Source organism: Rhinolophus sinicus, linkage group LG07, assembly GCF_036562045.2.
Source record: "Rhinolophus sinicus isolate RSC01 linkage group LG07, ASM3656204v1, whole genome shotgun sequence".
Taxonomy (NCBI): domain Eukaryota; kingdom Metazoa; phylum Chordata; class Mammalia; order Chiroptera; family Rhinolophidae; genus Rhinolophus; species Rhinolophus sinicus.
Genome location: NC_133757.1, coordinates 127,950,786 through 127,969,926, shown reverse-complemented (window position 1 = coordinate 127,969,926; position 19,141 = coordinate 127,950,786). Strand labels below are relative to the sequence as shown.

The following is a 19,141-nucleotide window of genomic DNA, read 5'->3' as shown; positions in this document are numbered from 1 at the left end:
CACTGTAAGCATGCCTTGAGTGGTGACTGTTGTCTTCAAGGGACTTTTATCTGATTTGTATCTAAGAGCAGAAGGATTATAATATGTCCAGAGATATGCTTAGGATTCTATGAGATTACAAAGGAGGGATATCAAAATGTGACTCTGGCTCCGAAGTCTTTCCAGATGAAGAGTGCTCTTGAGTGTTTGATAGGTTGGAGGGTGGGGAGCTAACATGGTGTCATAGCTCTTACCACTTGGAGGTGGGAGGCAGTGGGGACCTTTTGGGGAACTACAGGCACTAGTGTGGCTGGAAGGAAGGGCCCTGTGGGAAAGGCAGCTCCTGGGCTCTGGGGCGGCAGGAGCGCCTCCTGGAGGCCCGCAAAGACTTGGAGCAGAAGGCTGACAGCGTCTCGTTTCCATTTTAGAAACTCACTGTGGCAGCGGGGTCTCAGGGAACTTGATCCTGTGGGATGAAAGTCGGTTTGGGTTTAGGAAGCCGGCCGTAGTAAGGAGGCTATAGGAGTAATGTAGGTGAAATGTTGGGGGTCTGACCCCACAGGCGTTCGCAGTGACAACGGAGGGAAGAGAGGGACTGTGAAACTACGGTAGACTGTTCGCGTCTTGGATATGGAAGGTGAGGAGAATCCGAAGTGGGTTTCAGGTTTCTGCGTTATGATCATGGCACCTAGGTAGCGTATCTCAGAAAAGAAACTGAATTTGAAGGGAACCGTGAAGATTCTGAGTTCCGTTTTGAACTTCCTGAACTTCGCTGGACCTCAGGAGAGTTGGCACCTGGCGTGGGCCAGGAGTGCTGGCCTTCGGATGACACGCGAAGCTCCCACACTGGAGCTGTTCATTCAACAAAGATTTTTGAGCGTCTGCTGTGAGTTGCGCACTGTTGTCAGGGACTCAGCAGGGACCGGAACAGATAAATCCCTGAGTTCATGGGCATAAGGTGAGGAGACCAGGCCAGTGAGCTCAGGGAGGTGTGTGTGGTGGGTTAGGCTGCGGCGAGGGAGCGGTGAGGCCCCACTGGGCACCGGGTACTGTTCTTAGGTGGGTGCTTTGGAGGCGGGGCCTGGCCTGATTTGTATGGGGGCTCCTGCGTCATGGTGTAAGGAGCAGAGGAAGAAAGGCGGATCCCTTGGAAACACGGACTTTTATTTTTCTTTCGATCACCATTTATTTGATCCTTTTTACCCTCTTCTACCCCCCCCCCCCCACTCTCTGGTAACCACTACTGTATGTGTCTATGAGTTTTTGTTTCTTCATTTGTTTGTCTTGTTCTTTTGTGGAAACACTGATTTTTAACAGCTTTGTTGACATACAATTCACACTTTTCAGTTCACCCATGAAAAGTATATAATTCACTGGGTATTAGCATATTCACAGAGTTTTGCAGCAATCACCAAAATGTGATTTTAGGACACTTTTGTCACCCCAGAAAGAAATCCCACACCCCCTGGAGTCCCTACTCGGTGTGCAACCGCAGCCCTAAGCACCACTAATCCACTTGCTGTCGCAGCAGGTTTGCATGAGTGGGTGCTGCAGCATGTGCACTCTGTGGGTGACTTCTTTCATTCAGTGCGCTTGCCATGTGTGTCCATGTTGAACCATTACCAACACTTTGTTCCCTTAGTTGCTGAATAATATTGTATGGATTTATCTCACTTTATTTATCAATTCATCAATTGATAGACGCTTTAGTTGTTTCCACTTCTTAACTGTATGAATAATGCTGATAGGAACACTTGTGTGCCATGTTGGTCATTTCTCTGTCTGCCTGAAAGTGGAACTGCTGGACCATGTGGTCACTCCACGTTTACTCTTTTAAGGAACTGCCAAACTCCAAAGTCATGGAAACAGCAGCATGTAAGGGGCTAGTGGAGAAGCTGTTGTGAAATGGCTGGAGACACAAGGAGAAAGCCAGAAAATTCTAATCATCCCAGCCTCCTATTTCCCCCGTCTGTCACACACCTCGCAGACAGTCGTCTTGTCCCCAGGCTGATGGTGTGTTCCAAGCACGGGTCGTCACCCTGACCCCTGTGCTCCCTGTTACGTAATCTCCTCACTAGCCTTGTCTCCCGCTGCCATCCCACACTGCAGTTTGCCTGCTTCCCAGCTCCATCCCACAGCTCCCAGGAGGGGCTGAGTTTTTGAGCCGCTGTGAGCATGCGTTTGCTTTCTGCAGGAAGAGGCAGGTGTTAGTGAACATTAAGGGGGATGCACTGCTGACCCCCGTTAACGAGGTGGGTCATGCTTTCCTCACATGCGTTACGGGTAAGGCAGCTTTGATTTGCTGTTCAAGATGTTTAAGAAAAGCAGAATTACATTGTGTCTGTTTTAACATTTATTTTGTTTTAATACAGGCAATTTTATATGATGACAAAGGAGAATGTTTGGAGAGTTTATTTCTCAAATGCCTTAAGGTATTTTAATGTTTTAATGTGTCTACCCTATTTTTAGCTTACTGATAAGAAGTCTCTTTAAATCCTTTTGTGAATGTTAAATAGTATCGTCATGGTACGAATACTAGTAATTACAGCTAGTATTTATTGAGCATTTGTTATTAGCCAGACTCTGTGCTAAACGCTTTTAGACATTGTTTCATTTAATCTTAGCACCCCTGGGAATGTAGATCAAGAGTGCCACACGGAGGAGGAGCTTGCGTACGCTCAGCGTGGCAGGTGTGGGCTGGGGCGGAGCACAGGACGTGGCTCTAGTCTAACCCTGTCCCATGCTTGTGACAGGCACAGAACCACAGTGGGAATATTTTGTGAACTCATTCCTAGTTAAAATATTTTCTCATACATTTATTCTGTGTTTTTCCCCAGTGAAGAAAGCAAGGAAGGGGACTAAAGACATATTTCACTGTAAAGGTGAAGAGTAAGGATATTAGAGTTGTTCATTCAGCGTTCATTTCCCACTTCCATGTGCTGCCTGGGCCTGTCTGCTCTACTGTAAGATGCAGACCGCCGACAGACTTTGCTGTTGGTCTGAAGATTAGAAATAGTTTGTAGACTGCAGGGCAGGTTAGTGCAGTGACTCTAGAAGTGTTAAGATGCATGTTCTTATTCCCATTGTGTTGATTTTGGCCATGGCATTTAATTTTAAATTCTAGATGACATTAATAGTGATTCTAGTATTTTTACTTTTATCAAAAGAGGGTGTAGGAGAAGCACTGTTTTATAAGATGCTTAATTGATGGTAATTACTGTTATTATTTCATTTAAATCATTCCATTAACAAAGATTAAGTACATTATCTGATAATACACAGGTTTTGTGTATTATACCGTAGGTTGATAATTTTATTTTTGTGCTGCAGTCAGAGATGGTGGCAAGTGCTGTATTTTGTTTTGCAAGGTGATTAAAAATGCTTTTTTTGAATATGATTGTGTAAGCAACTAATACTTTATAATAATATTAAGTTTATGGTAATTATGAGTTTGTAATTCTCATTAATTTATGAAGACAATTGATATTTAATAGCTCTAATTTTTAAAAATTACAATTCTTGTGTAGATTCTAAATGAACTTGAGAGGAGGCATATTTTCTTGCTTGTATTGGTGTTGGCAGCATGGAACATGGCGTCATAGAGGTCCCCAGTATGTGCTTTTGAATAAATGGGGAAACTTTTTGTCGTATTATTATCTTTTTTGTGCTTGTTGGTAGTTAACTAGTGCATACTAAATAAACAATTTAGTTATTGATCCATTCATTCAGTAACTTCATCGAATATCCATTGTGTCTTGCTAGTGTTAGAAAGCTTCCTGGAACACATGATCAAATAGTTAGACGTATATGGATTTAACATATATTCTTTAACATTTAGGTGAAACCTGGAGATGGCTTAGAAAGTGATCGATACTTAATCACAGTCGAGGAGGTTCAAGTTGCCGGAAGCACAGCTCTTCCACAGGATGTTGTTAAAGAAGCACCAGACTCAAATTCAAGACGGTGTCTTCCCTCCGGCCGCACCCTTGGATGTCGGCCTGCAGGCTTGAAAAGGAAGTTTGCTGTAAGTGTCTCTATTGAAAATAGTAAGTCAATGTGTATTTATAAAATCAGGTAGTGAATGTTGAAGCTGTTGTGCTCTATCATTCATACGGTACTTCATAGTATATGCTCAGGTGGAAAGAAAGTACTCCCTCATTAGAAAGATGTTAATGACAATGAATTTGCATTTCACTTATTTTTCTTAAATTTTTTTTTTAATTGGGGAATATTGGGGAACAGTGTGTTTTTCCCAAGACCCATCAGCTCCATGTCAAGCCATTGTTTTCAATCTAGTTGTGGAGGGCACAGCTCACTGGCCCCTGTGGGAATCGAACTGGCGACCTGGGTGTTATGAACACTGTGCTCTACCCAGCTGAGCCAACCGGCTGCCTCTGAGCTTGCGTTTTAACCCTGCAAACTTTATATCTTATTATTAGTTTACCTTGCAAAACATACACATTCCTTTTTATTTATTACCTTTTGTATTTTTTTGGTCAGTTCATTTCACATTTTGTTTATAGGCAATAGAACAGCTAATAATTGTTTTATTATTTTTAGGGTGTCCAAGGACCACATCAAGTGCCAAAGAAAGTGGTTATTACGGAGGATGGTGCATCAGCTGCGTCGGCTGAGGCTAAGATGTGCGGCCCTGGTTTTCTTTCTCCATTCTATAGCACCTCTCCTCTGTTTTCTGCTGGCAGCGTGCCGACAGACCCCAAGGACACTGCCACCTGCAGAAGCGGCGCCAGGAGCGGCCGACCTTCCTCCACAGTGGCCTCTGCTCCATCCTGCAGGACGAGCCCAGAAACGCTGTGTGAAGAAAATCACTTTTGCTCTCCTGTCAGTTCTGTAAATAAGCATTCAGATTCTTTACTGACCAATGAGCCCACGGAAAGAGCTAGTTTGGCGTCTCCCTGTTTGGGAGTCTCCCAGAGCACCAGAAGCAAAGCACAGATAGTAGCGCTGCTGAAGGCCACGTCAGCGGGCGTGTCCGAGCAAGTGAAGCCTGAGGTTACAGAGCGTTTCCCTCAGGGACAACCGCTAGGAGGTTTGAAAATCACCACGAAGCCAGAGTGCTTCATCGAGCAGGAAGAGTGTGCGGAGGTGAGAACAGAAAGTTTACACGACCAGCGTCAGTCAGAAAGTACCATGAAAAGCGGAAGCCAGTGGGCCGTGCGTTCATCCTCGCAGAGCTCACCTGTCCACTCTCCTGCAGGTAGAAATAATCCAGAAAGGAAACCCACGGCTCCGGGAGATAGAATGAATTTACATTTGGAAGACCTTTTGGTACAAAAAGAGATCCAGTTCTTTGAAACATGTGCTGAAAATGCAGAAATGTCTAATGAAGACAAGCTAGTAGATAATAATTACCAATCCTGGGGTCAGAAAGGAACATTAGAAATTACTTCCTTCTGTGAAAGCAACAGCCTACCTGTTGCCCGTGGCAATGTAGAAAATGATGGCTCATTATCAGACTCTGACATTCAAGAAGATATTAAAATGCCTGTTAAGCAGAATGACCAGATGTGCGTGGAAGGATCGCTTCTCACTAGAGAAGACGCTCGGGAGGCAGATCTGTGTGGAGCCCCAGGAAAGGGGTATAAACAGGCTGTGTGTGGTCTGGCAGGACCTGAACGTCTACAGAGCGTGTCTTTACTACGTGAGCAATCCAGCATGTCTGCTGCCATCACTGACGTGTTTTCTACAAGTAATGCTGCTGGTGGAAGTCTTCCTACTGTTCGTGAACCCGAGAGGCATGTCACACAACCAGTTTTGGAGGTGACTTTTAACCTGAACAATTTTGAAACCAGTGACACTGAGGAGGAGTCACAGGAAAGCAATGAAATTTCCCAGGAGTCAGGGCGTTGGGTACAGGAAACTTTGGGTAATGACTGCAGGCCAGGTGTTCAGAGGAGATGTGAGGACGAGAGCCGTGAAGCCATCGGCAGTGAGCACTGGCCGCACTTAACGTCCGTTGGGGGTAAACCTGCAGAGGCATTTCCTGTTGAAGAGACTCTGCCGGCCCAGTTTTGTGGTCAGACTCGTGTAGGTCTTGACCTAGGAGCCTGGAAATCTGGAAACACTGGAGAAGAACCAGAGGAGGATGGCGGTTCTGACTCAGCTTTAGAGTGGACTGGGGGTCTGTATGATGAAGATGCTAATAAACCTGTCCAAAAAGTCGGAATGAACTATGATTTTGCTTCTCTCCCGAATCAACCTAAAGGTAAAACCTCAAATTTACGTCTTCCTCATTTTTTAAACATGGCCCCTAATCAAAGCCCTGAGAACAGCCGACCTTCAGAGCGGGCCCAGCCTCAGCCCTCTACCATGGGAAGTGACGCAGCTGAAGAGGAGGAGCAGGCTTTCCCGACAGGCCTTGGCAGTAATGACAGGGCCCCTCCATTGAGTGCCATGCACAGTCACTCCGACGCATATGCTGCGGCCCTTGATCACTCAAGCCCCTTAGTTTCCAGCTCTTTGTGCTGCCCTGGGGGAAGAAGGCATCCCATTTTCAGAGACAGACAAGCACGTATTTCTGAATCTGACCACTCTGGACTAGGTACTGCTGGAGAAAGCACACAATGCAGGCCTGCCGCCAGGAATTCTTCAGACCTTCCTGGGTCGGGAAATAACATTGCCCTTTTAAAGTCATTGTCTGAACACAGTACAGCTTTGGAAGGCTTGGAAATACTGAGAAGGAGAAGCACAGCCTCTGGGCAGCTAGGAGCTGTGCAGACACACGAGCCGGAGAGCAGCCCTGGAGGTTAGAGTGGCACGTCTGTTTGGGGTGGTTCTCTGTGTTGCTGACGGGTGAGAGGTGCTTGCTCTGCAGGCTGCATTAACCGCACTGCAATGGGTAGTACCTGTACTTGGTAAAGTCAGCTCTAACAGGAGAGCAGTGGGCGGGGAGTCTCTTTCCTGTCACTGGCCCTCAGCCCGCCCCTCAGAGCCACAGTCTCCGTCCAGAAGTGCCCCTCGCATGTGAGGGCACCTGTAAGCCACGGGTGTGCATGCACGATGCACTCCTGGCACACATTTGTGGACAAGGGCCAGCAGACACTAAAGAAATCGTGAGTTCGTGCTGATCATCTCTAATTCCAACTCTGCTGCATTCCACAGTTGTGTTTCTTTGTTCCCACACTGAGAAAGGGCCCTGGGTCCCCAGTCACATCAGTCTGTTCACTTCCTCAGTTCTACCGGACATACCAGATGGTTACACCAATATCTCTGCCAGCAGAAACAGTGGGTAACGTGCACAAATCCTCTGGGGTTTTTTGTTTTGTATTCAGAATACATCCTACTGACAGTATAGAGATGAGTATTACGTTACGTTCAACGTCCTTGGGTTACTTTTTCCCCTTCAAACGATTAAGCCGCCATTTGATGTATCTTGAAGTTCATTGCTTATATTTACTATGAGGGCTTTGGGGGCCATCCTTGTTGATTTATTTTTATTTCTGAGTGGAAAATACTAACCTGGTTCATACGCCAGCCATATAAAAGTGTACACTCGGGTCCCTCCTTCTGCCTTCATCCTGTTCCTGCCTACCTACTGTAGGTAACCACATGGCATGCCTGCTTTTCTTTGGGCAAACACAAGCCCCTCCATGTATAAGTTCTTGTTTCCCTTGTTCAACAGGAGACCCCATACTCTGCATTCTTTAGCTCCTTGCTTTTCCCCTTGTAGTGTATTCTGGACATCGCTTCGTATCTTCAGAAGACGCATCCTTATGTTTACAGCGTGTAAGATTCCCGGGTGGATGAGCCAGTGATGCCACCAGCCTGCCACATTTTGCTGTTACAGACGATGTGACTGCAGTAACCTTATTTATCTGTATAAACACCCAGGTGTTTACATAGTGTTGGAGGTGGCTTCCAGGGCGCTTTCCTAGCCGTAGGCATGGCTGCTGGGTAAAAGTGTGTCCTCACAGGTGCTTCAGAATTCCTTCCGCAGGAACCCATGCCCTCTCACTCCCACTGGGAAGGTGTGAGTGCCTGCTTCTCCATAGCCTTGCCTGCAGACTGTGTTGGAGGCTTTGTAATTTTTGCCAACCTAATAGACGAGAAATGACATTCGTGTATTTTAAATTTGTATCTCCATGACTGCAAGTGAAATTGAGCTTCTCTTTATATGTTTAATCATCATTTGTGTGTCTCTTTCATGTATTGTCTGTTCCACCCCTTGTCCAGTTTTTTAATGGTTGTTGGTCTTTTCCTACTCCTTGATTTGTACGAATTCTTTATATAAGAGATTTTCGCCCTTTACCTCTGGTATATGTTGCAAGTATTTTCTTTCAGTATGACATACTGGTCATTTAATTTTGCTTATGGTATGTTGCCAACAGCATTTTCCAAAAGAAAAATAATATAGAAGATAGGAGTAAATACTACATACACATGAATGCAAATGAGCAATGTATTTGATGATACTCAAAGAAAAGGTGAAATTGAATTCTTAAGGCCAGCCCGGTGGCTCAGGTGGTTGGAGCGCCATGCTGCTAATGGCGCGTTTGGTTCCCACATGGGCCAGTGAGCTGCGCCCTCTACAGCTAAGATTGTGAATAATGGCTCTCCCTGGAGCTGGGCTGCCATGAGCAGCCGGCTGCCAGCGTGAGTGGCCGGCAGCTGGTGAGAGCTGCCGTGAGCAGCCCACCGGCGACCAACTGCTTCGGGGGGGGGGGGGGAGCACAAGGCTCATAACACCAGCATGGGCCAGGGATTTGTGTCCCTGTGTCCTACACAACTAGACTGACAAACAACTGCTTGAACCTGAGTGTGTGTGTGTTTGTGGGGGGGGTGGAGGCAGAACAAGGGGGAAGAATTGAACTCATATGAATATCTCAAGGATTCTTGAGGAAAATAGGAATACATTATTGTACCTACTAAAATGTTTCTTTAAGATATAGTTAAATTTGATCGTGATTTTTTATAGTTTATTTTCTAAAAAATTAAGGGAAAAACTTGAATAATAAATGTGGGTAGATAAAATTATATAATGTCATATCAGGATATAAATTCCTACAATGAAGATTTAGGAATTATAGAATTCAGTTTTGGGGATTGCTCTTTTTCTCATCAAGTTGGAGAAGAGGGTCCGATTCAACTCTCTCTTGCAGTAGCTGTGTTCCAGGAACCAGTGCCCAGTGCTTTTAGGGGAAACACAGGGTCAGCTTGCTGCAAACCTCTGGGCAGAGCATTTGTATCCCCCAGTCAGTACAAAAGCTTATGTGTTTCCATGTAAAGACATCTTACTTTATATATATATGTATGTGTATATATATATATATATATATATATATATATATATATATATATTATTTTTTTTTTTTTTAAAGATTTTAAAGATTTTATTGGAGAAGGGGAACAGGACTTTATTGGGGAACAGTGTGTACTTCCAGGACTTTTTTCCAAGTCAAGTTGTTGTCCTTTCAATCTTAGTTGTGGAGGGTGCCGTTCAGCTTCAAGTTGTCCTTTCAGTCTTAGTTGTGGAGGGCACAGCTCAGCTCCAGGTCCAGTTGCCATTGCTAATTGCAGGGGTCGCAGCCCGCCATCCCTTGCGGAAGTCGAACCGGCAACCTTGTGGTTGACAGAACGCGCTCCAACCAACTGAGCCATCTGGGAGGCAGCTCAGCTCAAGGTGCCATGTTCAATCTTAGTTGCAGGGGCTACAGCCCACCATTCCATGCAGGACTCGAGGAGTTGAACTGGCAACCTTGTGTTTGAGAGCCCACTGGCCCATGTGGGAATTGAACCGGCAGCCTGCGGAGTTAGGAGCACGCAGCTCTAACCACCTGAGCCACCGGGCCCGCCCTTGATTTATATTGTTGATTCATTAACGCTGAACTCGGCCAACAGCTCTGTCTGTGACTCCTCCCTGAATGAAGCTTACCTAATACACGTTTTCTCCACGGGACATCACAGCCACTCACAGTGCTGTGCGTAGAGAACATTTTAAATAGCAAAGCCACCCAGAAACCCCAGAATGTGAAAAATGTGCTAAGTAGACCACAAAAAGGACACGTTATAGTGTCAGAGCTAAGACAAGGCAGAGTTGCCTCGCTCCCTCCAGGGATGAGCCACTGGCGAGTCATTGGTGGCTCCCACGGCCCCCACGGCCCCCACGGCTCCCACGGCCCCCACAGCAGCGTGATCTCAGGACACTGGCTTGGGGTTACACAAAGTTTAGTAGGCAGAATCTGCATAATGAGGATTGACTATTTGTTTTCTGATATAAACATATTTCTTTAAAAAGGATTGAGTTGGTTTTCTGGAGAGTCAGAAAATTGTGTCTATTTATTGGGATGTAACAAATTCACAAAATTTTATACAGAACTTTTTCTCCAGTGTGTGAAAGTTTTTGTGAGATGATTGAGTTTACCTTAGAAATGTTAGTTTAGGATTCTGTTCTTGAGTGAAGGCAGTAAAGGAAAATCATCAGTTTTCATCCAGTGTCTTCTTAAAACTATTTTTAGAAATAACATTAAGCTCCAAAATCCACTTGTTTTTGGCTCATTTAATGTATTCTCAGTTTTTAACAGGAAAATAATGAAACCAGAAATAAACAAATTTGCTGAAAAGTGAAGTTTATACCAGATACAGCTATGATTTTTTACAGTAATAATTGCTTTAAAGCGATAGTTTTCTTGGTGTCTGTAGAAGAAATTGAGATGATGGAATATGAACTTTTTCTTTTAAGAAAACAATTCTATTCATAAGCAGGTACCAGTAAGTGTTACGGCCTCGGCACCCATCCCTCTCCTGTGACCTTGTCCTGCCCTTGTTCAGTGGATGCTGACTCAGCACCACTGGTGTCCTGGTCGTCAGGCCTCAGCTGAAATGTCACATCCCCTGAGAGTTCTTCCTAACCATCCTGCTAAAATTTCTTCATCCCATCTCCATGGATGTGAAACACTGGTGTCAGTATGAATTTGCCTGGTTTATTTGTGTGCTGTGTCCCACCCTTTCCGAGGGGTCTTGTTTGTCTCTTTCACTGCTTTTCCCCAGGGCCTGGCCCGCTGAGCGTAGAAAGAGATTGAGGTTTCTCTCAACAGTGACCGAGACTTTGCCACATCTTGAAGTTATGCTACTTGTCGCATTCATTTTAGAAATAAGTTCTAAAAAGTTTAAGAGCACTGTTCAGTGTGTTGTGAATAAAATCTTTTTGCTTTGTGCACTGCAGTTGGGAAACCATGGATTTCCGTAATTCCACGAGCTAGACCAAGATCCCCTCGTCTGAACCAGGATTCTCAGCAGGTATGTTGTTTTTTCTATCAGTATAGTCTTTTATTTTGATATAGAATGTTCTGTAATTTTCAGTGAGGCTGTAACAAAACAGAGGGTCCCAAGCTATCTAGGTCTGTGATGTCACCTCCTACTCAGTAATATTTCCATTGCGTCCCTCGGCCAAAAGAAATACCTACCAGTTCCACATACTACGTACTCAGCTGTATTAACTTAAGCATTGTGTCTTCATAACGCACTAGGCATTTTGCTTTTATTTTCCCACTTTTGTTGAGAAATAGTTGACATGACAATGTATGAGTGTAAGCAATACGATATAATTGATACATGTGTGGATATGGTGACATGATCCCCAGGAGCAGTATCTTGTGGAGAAAACACATTACTGGTACGTGTGCCCATGGGCACGCCCAGCTTCTCGAACCTTGGAATAGATTAGATTTCTTGTTCCACATTGATTTTCCCTTGTTCATTGATTTTTATAGCAATTTCTGAAAACCCAGCTTCACAAAGATAGGAGTCGGTGAAGGAAGGGCTGAGAGCTGAGCAGTTTGTCTGGTATCTGACAGATGTCCAGAGACACTCTACTTCACTCACATTTCAAGCACCTTGTGAAGCCCCGTTGTCACTGTGGCACCAAAGTCCCTTGCTGCCTACACACTGGGGACTGTGGCAGGGACTCAGAGTCACAGCACTAATGAGATGCAGAAATTCTGCAGTAAATCACCCAGGTCCCCACTTCTCAGTTGGGACAGTCCTTTCATTACATGGCCCTGCTCTTTCTAGCAGACCGTCTGCAACAAAGAAATTGAAATGAAACTAGAGGAAGATACAAGCTTACTTACTAGAGTGAGTAAGTAAGTAATTAAGTAAGTAACTTACTCTAGTAAGTTTGTATCTTACTTTAGTTTCAATGTTTCCAGTCTTCTTTTTTCTTTTAAGAATCTTGATTCCTCCCCATCCCTACCCCCACCCCCACCCCCACCCCTGCATTACCTTTAGATACAGGAAAAGAGTGAAGAAAAAATAAAACTTACCCTACCATTCAGAGATAATTCAGAGATAATCCAGCTTTTTTCTGGCCTATTTTTAAACATATGGTTAGACTGATGTGTATCAATAGTTTTATATCCTTTCCCCTTCATGTCATATTTTATTTTCTCACATTATTTAAAACTTTTTGGGCCGGTCCGGTGGCTCAGGAGGTTAGAGCTCCGTGCTCCTAACTCCGAAGGCTGCCGGTTCGATTCCCACATGGGCCAGTGGGCTCTTAACTGCAAGGTTGCCAGTTCGATTCCTCGAGTCCCGCAAGGGATGGTGGGCAGCGCCCCCTGCAACTAAGATTGAACACGTCACCTTGAACTGAGCTGCTGCTGAGCTCCCGGATGGCTCAGTTGGTTGGAGCACGGGCTCTCAATCACAAGGTTGCCAGTTTCAACTCCCGCAAGGGATGGTGGGCTGCGCCCCCTGCAACTAGCAACAGTAACTGGACCTGGAGCTGAGCTGCGCCCTCCACAACTAAGACTGAAAGGACAACAGCTTGAAGCTGAATGGCACGCTCCACAACTAAGACTGAAAGAACAACAACTTGACTTGGAAAAAAGTCCTGGAAGTACACACTGTTCCCCAATAGGGTCCTGTTCCCCTCTCCCAATAAAATCTAAAAAAAAAACAAAAACAAAAAAAAACTTCTCATAAATACATCTTTTAAAAGTTAACATTTTATCCTATGGATACCCTATGCTCTGGACAAAGAGTTCATGATTTTTGAATATTTAGATTATTTCCAGCATTTTGCTATATAAAAACTTTAGTTTTTACACATAAATCATTGTTTACGTTTTAAGTTCTTTTTTTTTCGATCTGATTCCCAGAAGTGGGACTGATAACTTGAAAGGCTTGCAACAGCTTGCTTAAGGTTCTTGATAAATCTCGTCAAATCTAAAAATCTTACTGTTTCACAGCAGGCACATTTGTGTCACTTCATGTTCACCAGTACTGTTAAGATCTTTTTAAATTCTTGCAAAGTGAACAGAATGTTTAATCAACATTGAGTTTTTATTTCTTTGATTATTGGGTATGGTGTTCTTATATTTATGTCTAATAAAATTTATGTTCATGTTGTAACTTGCTCTTGCCTTTGGTCTGTCTCATTAGTGTTCAAGTTCCATGATGGTCAAAGCAAATGAAGTGGAAGCCGGTGAACCACTGCAGTCGTTGCAGGTGAGCTAGTTTCAGAGTGTGGAGGAACCAGGAGTCACAGTTGTGTATCTAGGTATGGCCGATGGTTTTATGTTTGCATTTTTATCTTGTCAGCTCTCAAAATCGTTTGCAACTAGTTACCCCATTATACTTATTTAGATGAACCTGCTGCCTTTTGTATAAATGTCCTGTATGGTCTGTAAGATTTGTTAAATAACGGATCTTTTATAGAAAGCAGATTTTGCAAACCTGCAAGCATCACCTAATCCAAGAATTGTCATTGACAGCTACAGCTGGGCTTAAAGGTCTGTGGCCTAAAATGGAACAGAACAAGACAGACAAAGTCCATGCTACGGGGACTCAATCATTTATCACCTTGACACAGCAAGTTCAAATATAAGGTCATAAGCAGTTGCAACTGCAGAGTGGAGCTGGCAGATGACCGCCTACTTACTGGGTTTGTCCATGTGAACAAATAGGGCTCAAACTTTTTCAAGGACAGTTGTCACAGCATAAACTGCAGATAAACACGATCACTGCATGTTCTTCCAGAATGAGTTGCCATTCGAAATAAATGTCACATATTTTTTAAAAATCTGTTGTACTCTCACAGTAATGAAAAAGGTCTTACAGTCTTGCAAAAATATTTTAATCTTTTTAGCATTGATACAGGAAGACATTTGTGTTTGTAATGGCTTTCTCACAGCCCCTCTAAGACAGACTCATGGTGACTATTAGTGGTAGAAGGAACTTTCAAACAATGTTAGGGTGCACCTCTGAGGGTACCTCACATGCCGCCTTCACCTTATTTCTGTGTGATCAGCTACACATAGCAAAGGAGCCATCAGCAGAGAAGTTACCTTCTAATTAGTTTTTAAAACTCACTGGATTAGGGGATTCTAATTCTAAGATAATCAGTTGAATGTTTTTAAAAACTACTTGGTTGACAGTTGTGTTATTAAAGGAAAGTGACCATTATTTGAAGAAATACACTATGTTACCTCTGCTATTGAGGATTTTTTTTACCATATTTTTAAACAAAACAATTGTTTCTACAGATGAATTCATTTTCTAAGTCTAACTCATTAAAAATTGTGGTTATTTTCTGTGGTTACTTGAACCGACAATGACTAGTTGCTGTCATCTGGATCTTGCGTTTTATGGTTGCTAGATGATCCATTCTTTAAATAAAGTGTTACACTGTTTACAGTGCTTTCTCCTTGAGTCTCATACTAACTTTTGGATTAAATAATCTGCATTGACATAAGCATTAACTTTGATGGCTGATTTATAATGTACTCAACAATTTTTTCTAGTGTTAAAAGATTCACTTAAAGTTTTAGAATTAAAGTGTCAGATGCCTGGTGTTAACTTGGTGGCACAGTCCCTTCTCGCTGGGACACTCCGTTGCCTGGTGGCTTGTGTGTGTGCTGAGAGAAGCAAGGCGAGATGACAAACAAGCATGTTTACAAAGGGCAAACTGAACCTGAAGTTTTGGGAGTATTTTCCCATCAAACTCATTCACCTCCTACAAAACTGTTGAGCTAACTCACTTTTGATATTTTGTTCTAGTTCTTTTCCTTGGGAAGTGAAGAAGAGACAGCTTTTGCAACTGTTCTCCCTAAACAAACAGAGAGAAAAGCCTGTGACCCTAAGGTAAACGTGGTGAAGAACATTGGTTTTCTAAATGTTTTCCTGCTGTTTTCACACAGCTATCAGTTTTCATCCGTGGGTTAGGGAGCATCGTGAACTGACCTGGTTTTAAGAACAAGAGAAATGAGGACTCCGACCCCCATTTGGTCTTGAGCCCCCTCTGCTTCTGCTCAGCTAACCAGTATGTGTAGGTAGACACCGTGGCCTGGACGTGACGGCCTGTGAAGTGCAGAACAAGCTACAGTCTCTGTAGCCTGTCTCCCCATAGCCACCCACCCTCTGCTTCTGAGTTGGAAGTGGACATAGCCCAGGCCCCAAGCAGTGCTGCCTACTCCACACCAGAAATGACAGACAACAGCGGACAGGTGGCTGGGTTTCCTAACAGTGATTCTAGGGCTAAAACCCAACAGCACGCATGGCAGCCTGAAGAAGGGGCATCTGCCTGCTTCTGGGGAAGCGTACTCCCCATTCAACAAAGCAGGAATAGACAGCCTTCAATCCTTGAGACTTTTTACATTGAAATGTGTATGTTTTAAAATTCAGAATAATATTTCCAACAAAAGTCCTGTATAGGGAGCATTTTAGAATTTATTTTCCTTTCAAATGTGTGATTTAGAATATTCGTTTTTAAATAAGAGAATATTCAGCTATGCATTATTGTCATTTTATCAGTTAGAAACAAGTTCATCCTTGATGTACATCCCTTTGGCTCTATTAGCAGCTTCAGTTTTGCACGTTCTGGGGAGGCTTGTCACCCGCTGGCGTAACACTCCTAGGACCCTCAAGGGGGCAGCAGAGCAAACCGTTGGAAGCCAGGAAGCCGAGTCTGGGATCACACTCAGGCCTTTACTCTCTGGTGTTCTGGGCGGCAGAGGCAGAGCCCGCCAGCCCTCCACACTCCCCCCCCCCCCCCCCCCCCCGCCCCAGTGTTTCCAAAACCCTTCAACAAAGGGAGAGGCTTCCTGTGCCCTCCCTGTCTTCCCTTCCCGCCGTGGTTCATTGTGGCCTCCTCTATGCCAGGCTGGTGTGGAATGCACTTCTCAGTGCCCTGATGGAGCTCAAGGAGCTCGCAGCTGGTGTTCAGACAGAAGGGACTTCCTGGTAGCATAATGTGACAGGTCTGTGATGGAGCGGATGACGAGTGTACAGTGAGGCGAAGAGAAGGGGGCAGACATGTCTTCCTGGCTGAATTGGCCCATTGTTACTGCACTTGTCAAGTGCGTAGTAAAAAATTCATGCTGACTAATGTTGAACCTGAACTCTGCACTTTAAGTCAGTTACCCTTAACATGTTGTAGGAGTATTTCAGTACTACGTAATCCCTTAGTAGTTCTTCACATTTAGTAACATGTAGTGTTATTGTCTATGTACACGTGTGTTGTGACTACGTGTCGATATCTACTTACGCAGTGCTCATTTTGAGTTATTAACCTATAGCCTGTTGAGTTTCAAGGGCACCGAGTGAAAGGATCAGCGAGCAGCGCCGTGATGATCAGAGGACAGATTCCAGAAAGGGCCGAATGTGACAACTGCACGCCTGACACTTGTTTTTTGGCACCAGAGTGGCCTAGCACTTACATGCAGGCTGACTTCTTGCAGGTAAAAATGTTTTTATAGTTGCATCTTGCCAAATCATGTTCTTATGTCAGTGCTAAATTTTGTAAAATGAGTCTATTTAAATCTTTGTATAGTTGTAAGTTAAAAAGGTGTTTAGTAAATTTTTTTTTTAAACTTTTATTTACTTTAAGTGTGTTTTTCCAGGACCCATCAGCTCCAAGTCAAGTAGTTGTTTCAGTCTAGTTGTGGAGGGTGCAGCTCACAGTGGCCCATGCAGGGATCGAACCAGCGACCCTGGTGTTATGAGCATCGCGCTCTAACCAACTGAGCTAACCGGCTGCCCCAACGTTTAGTAAATTGACAAGAAACATAACTTCTCAAATCAAACTAAATAAGACAAATACATTTTATTGAAAAGATTTGCTTTTTTTAGGGGCATGGTTTTGAAGGGTTACTTTTCACTTCGAGAAGACTAAGATCTATGACAGGAGCTGATAGGCAGATGACATATAGAAACTATGTTTAACAGCTCATAGACTTTCTTCGAATGACACCAGGTACCCTCATTGCTACCTAATCAATGTCATAGAGAGAGAACGATAAGCACATATTTGAACCAGTATCTGTTAAAGAGATTTAAAAATGTTTCCCTTTTTATTAAGCCATAATACACGTACAAAATAAGCACACAGGCCGTAAGCACACAGCTCAGTGACTACCAGAAAGTGAACTCCACTCTTAGAAAACAGAGCGTAACTACCTCCCAGAATTCCCCGCTGCCCCCTCTGGCCCCACCTCTCCCATCCCCCCAAAGATAGCCACTGTCTTGACTTACATACATTAGTTTTGCTTTACATTTTTAGTTAATGGACGAATAAGACACAGTGTGTACTTCATGTCTTCTCTTGTTCATCGTGGCACTTTGGCACTTCACCCCGGTGTGGCCTGTGGGTATCGGTGCTCACTGTCACTGCAGTGTGGCGTCCCCTTGTGTGAGAACACCGTTTATCCGTGCTTCACCGGCTGTTTGCATGAGGCTCTTAAGGATAAGTCTGCTGCGGGCATTTGTGTTAGTCTCGCTGCCTGGCCTTGGGGTTACCTGTCTCTACTTTCAGGAGGTCACAGGTGGGGACCCTTCTGTGTGCTCCTCAGGGAAGTGTCTGTTCAGGTTTCTTCCTCAGTTTCTAATGGATGTGCATATGTATTTTTAATTAATTTTTGGAACTTTTTATATATTTTGGATACATTTCCATTGTCAGTTGTATACTTTGCAAATGTCTTCCTAACTCTGACTTATCTTTAGCTCTTAATAGTGCCTTTTGGTGAATGGAAGTTTATCATTTTTAACATAATATGATTTATCTATTGTTTCCTTTTCGATTAGTGCCTTTTGTCTTGTTTAAGAATTCCTCCTCTCCCCAAGGTCGTGAAGCTATTCGCTCATGCCATCGTGTAGAAGGTGTCTCGTTTTACCCTTCACATTTGGGTCTACACTTAGTTCACCGGTGCTGGACTTTATGTATTGAGGTACAGACCAAGTTTCACGTTTTTTCCAGGTGGATACCCAGTTGGCTTAGCACCACCTATTGGAAAAACTCTCCTTTCTCCCTTCCTTTTTATTGCCCCCTTTGCTGTAAATCAGATGTCCGTGTATTTTGGGTCTGTTTTTAGCTTCTCTTCTGATTCATTGGTCTGTAGTTTTAGAAGTCGTCACAGCTTAATGAAGTATGTGTTGTCATGCATCTTTCAATCCTCCCACGTTGTTCTTAGCTTTCTGCATTTCCTTGTGCATTTAGCATTAGTGTAACAATTTGCACATGTGAACATGGGGGAGTTTGATTGGAATTTCACCGTGTATATGAATCTGGGGAGAATGAACACTTCTACAGTATCTTATTGATATATTTTCAGTACTGTAACAATGCAGCCCTCTTTCCAGCTTCAGCTCTCGCAGTAACGTTTCACAGGTTTCGTACCGAGATCCTCCAGGTGCTACAGTGGACACTTGGCAGCACAGGAGCTCCCACACCCCACACAGTCGAACATCCACAGAGAACTTCTGACTCCCTCAGTATCCACAGGGCATTGGTTCCAGGGCTCCTGTGGATACCAAAATCTTTACATAGGACAGTCTAGAAAAATGCACAGTCAGCCCTCCACATCTGCAATTCCCAACCATCAGTCGAAAATACTTTCTTTGATCCGCAGTTGGTTGGATAGACGGTTGCTGAACCAGGGATGTGGAGGCCACTATATGCTTATGGGAAACAATTGTGTGAAACTGGACCCATGCAGCTCAAACATGATGTTCCCGGGTCAACACGTGGACCTGTAGGAGCTCTTTCTACGTTAGAAAAACTAACCTGTCGGCATTTTCCCTCACTGGTCACTATTGTAACTCGGCTTATGATTTTTCCCGGCAATAAATACTGACTATTTATGTAAGCAACTCTTTCAGTGTTTTCTTTTATGATTTCTGGTCCAAAACTCTTAAGTCTTCATTTAGA

The 19,141-nt window shown here is 43.9% G+C and overlaps 1 protein-coding gene across 2 annotated transcripts in view; it reads left to right on the top strand.

The window, feature by feature from the left end:
* Nucleotides 1-19,141, top strand: part of ZGRF1 (zinc finger GRF-type containing 1) — a 62,809-nt gene that overhangs the window by 8,070 nt on the left and 35,598 nt on the right. Inside the window, exons 4-10 of one of the 2 annotated variants that reach the window (XM_074338577.1) lie at nt 2,352-2,411; nt 3,818-4,003; nt 4,540-6,205; nt 11,162-11,235; nt 13,381-13,446; nt 14,998-15,081; nt 16,515-16,676. In XM_074338577.1, the coding sequence (XP_074194678.1) occupies nt 2,352-2,411; nt 3,818-4,003; nt 4,540-6,205; nt 11,162-11,235; nt 13,381-13,446; nt 14,998-15,081; nt 16,515-16,676 (2,298 nt within the window). Of the gene's footprint in view, nt 1-2,351; nt 2,412-3,817; nt 4,004-4,539; nt 6,746-11,161; nt 11,236-13,380; nt 13,447-14,997; nt 15,082-16,514; nt 16,677-19,141 lie in introns of both variants that reach the window. The other variant, XM_074338576.1, reaches the window with a different exon arrangement.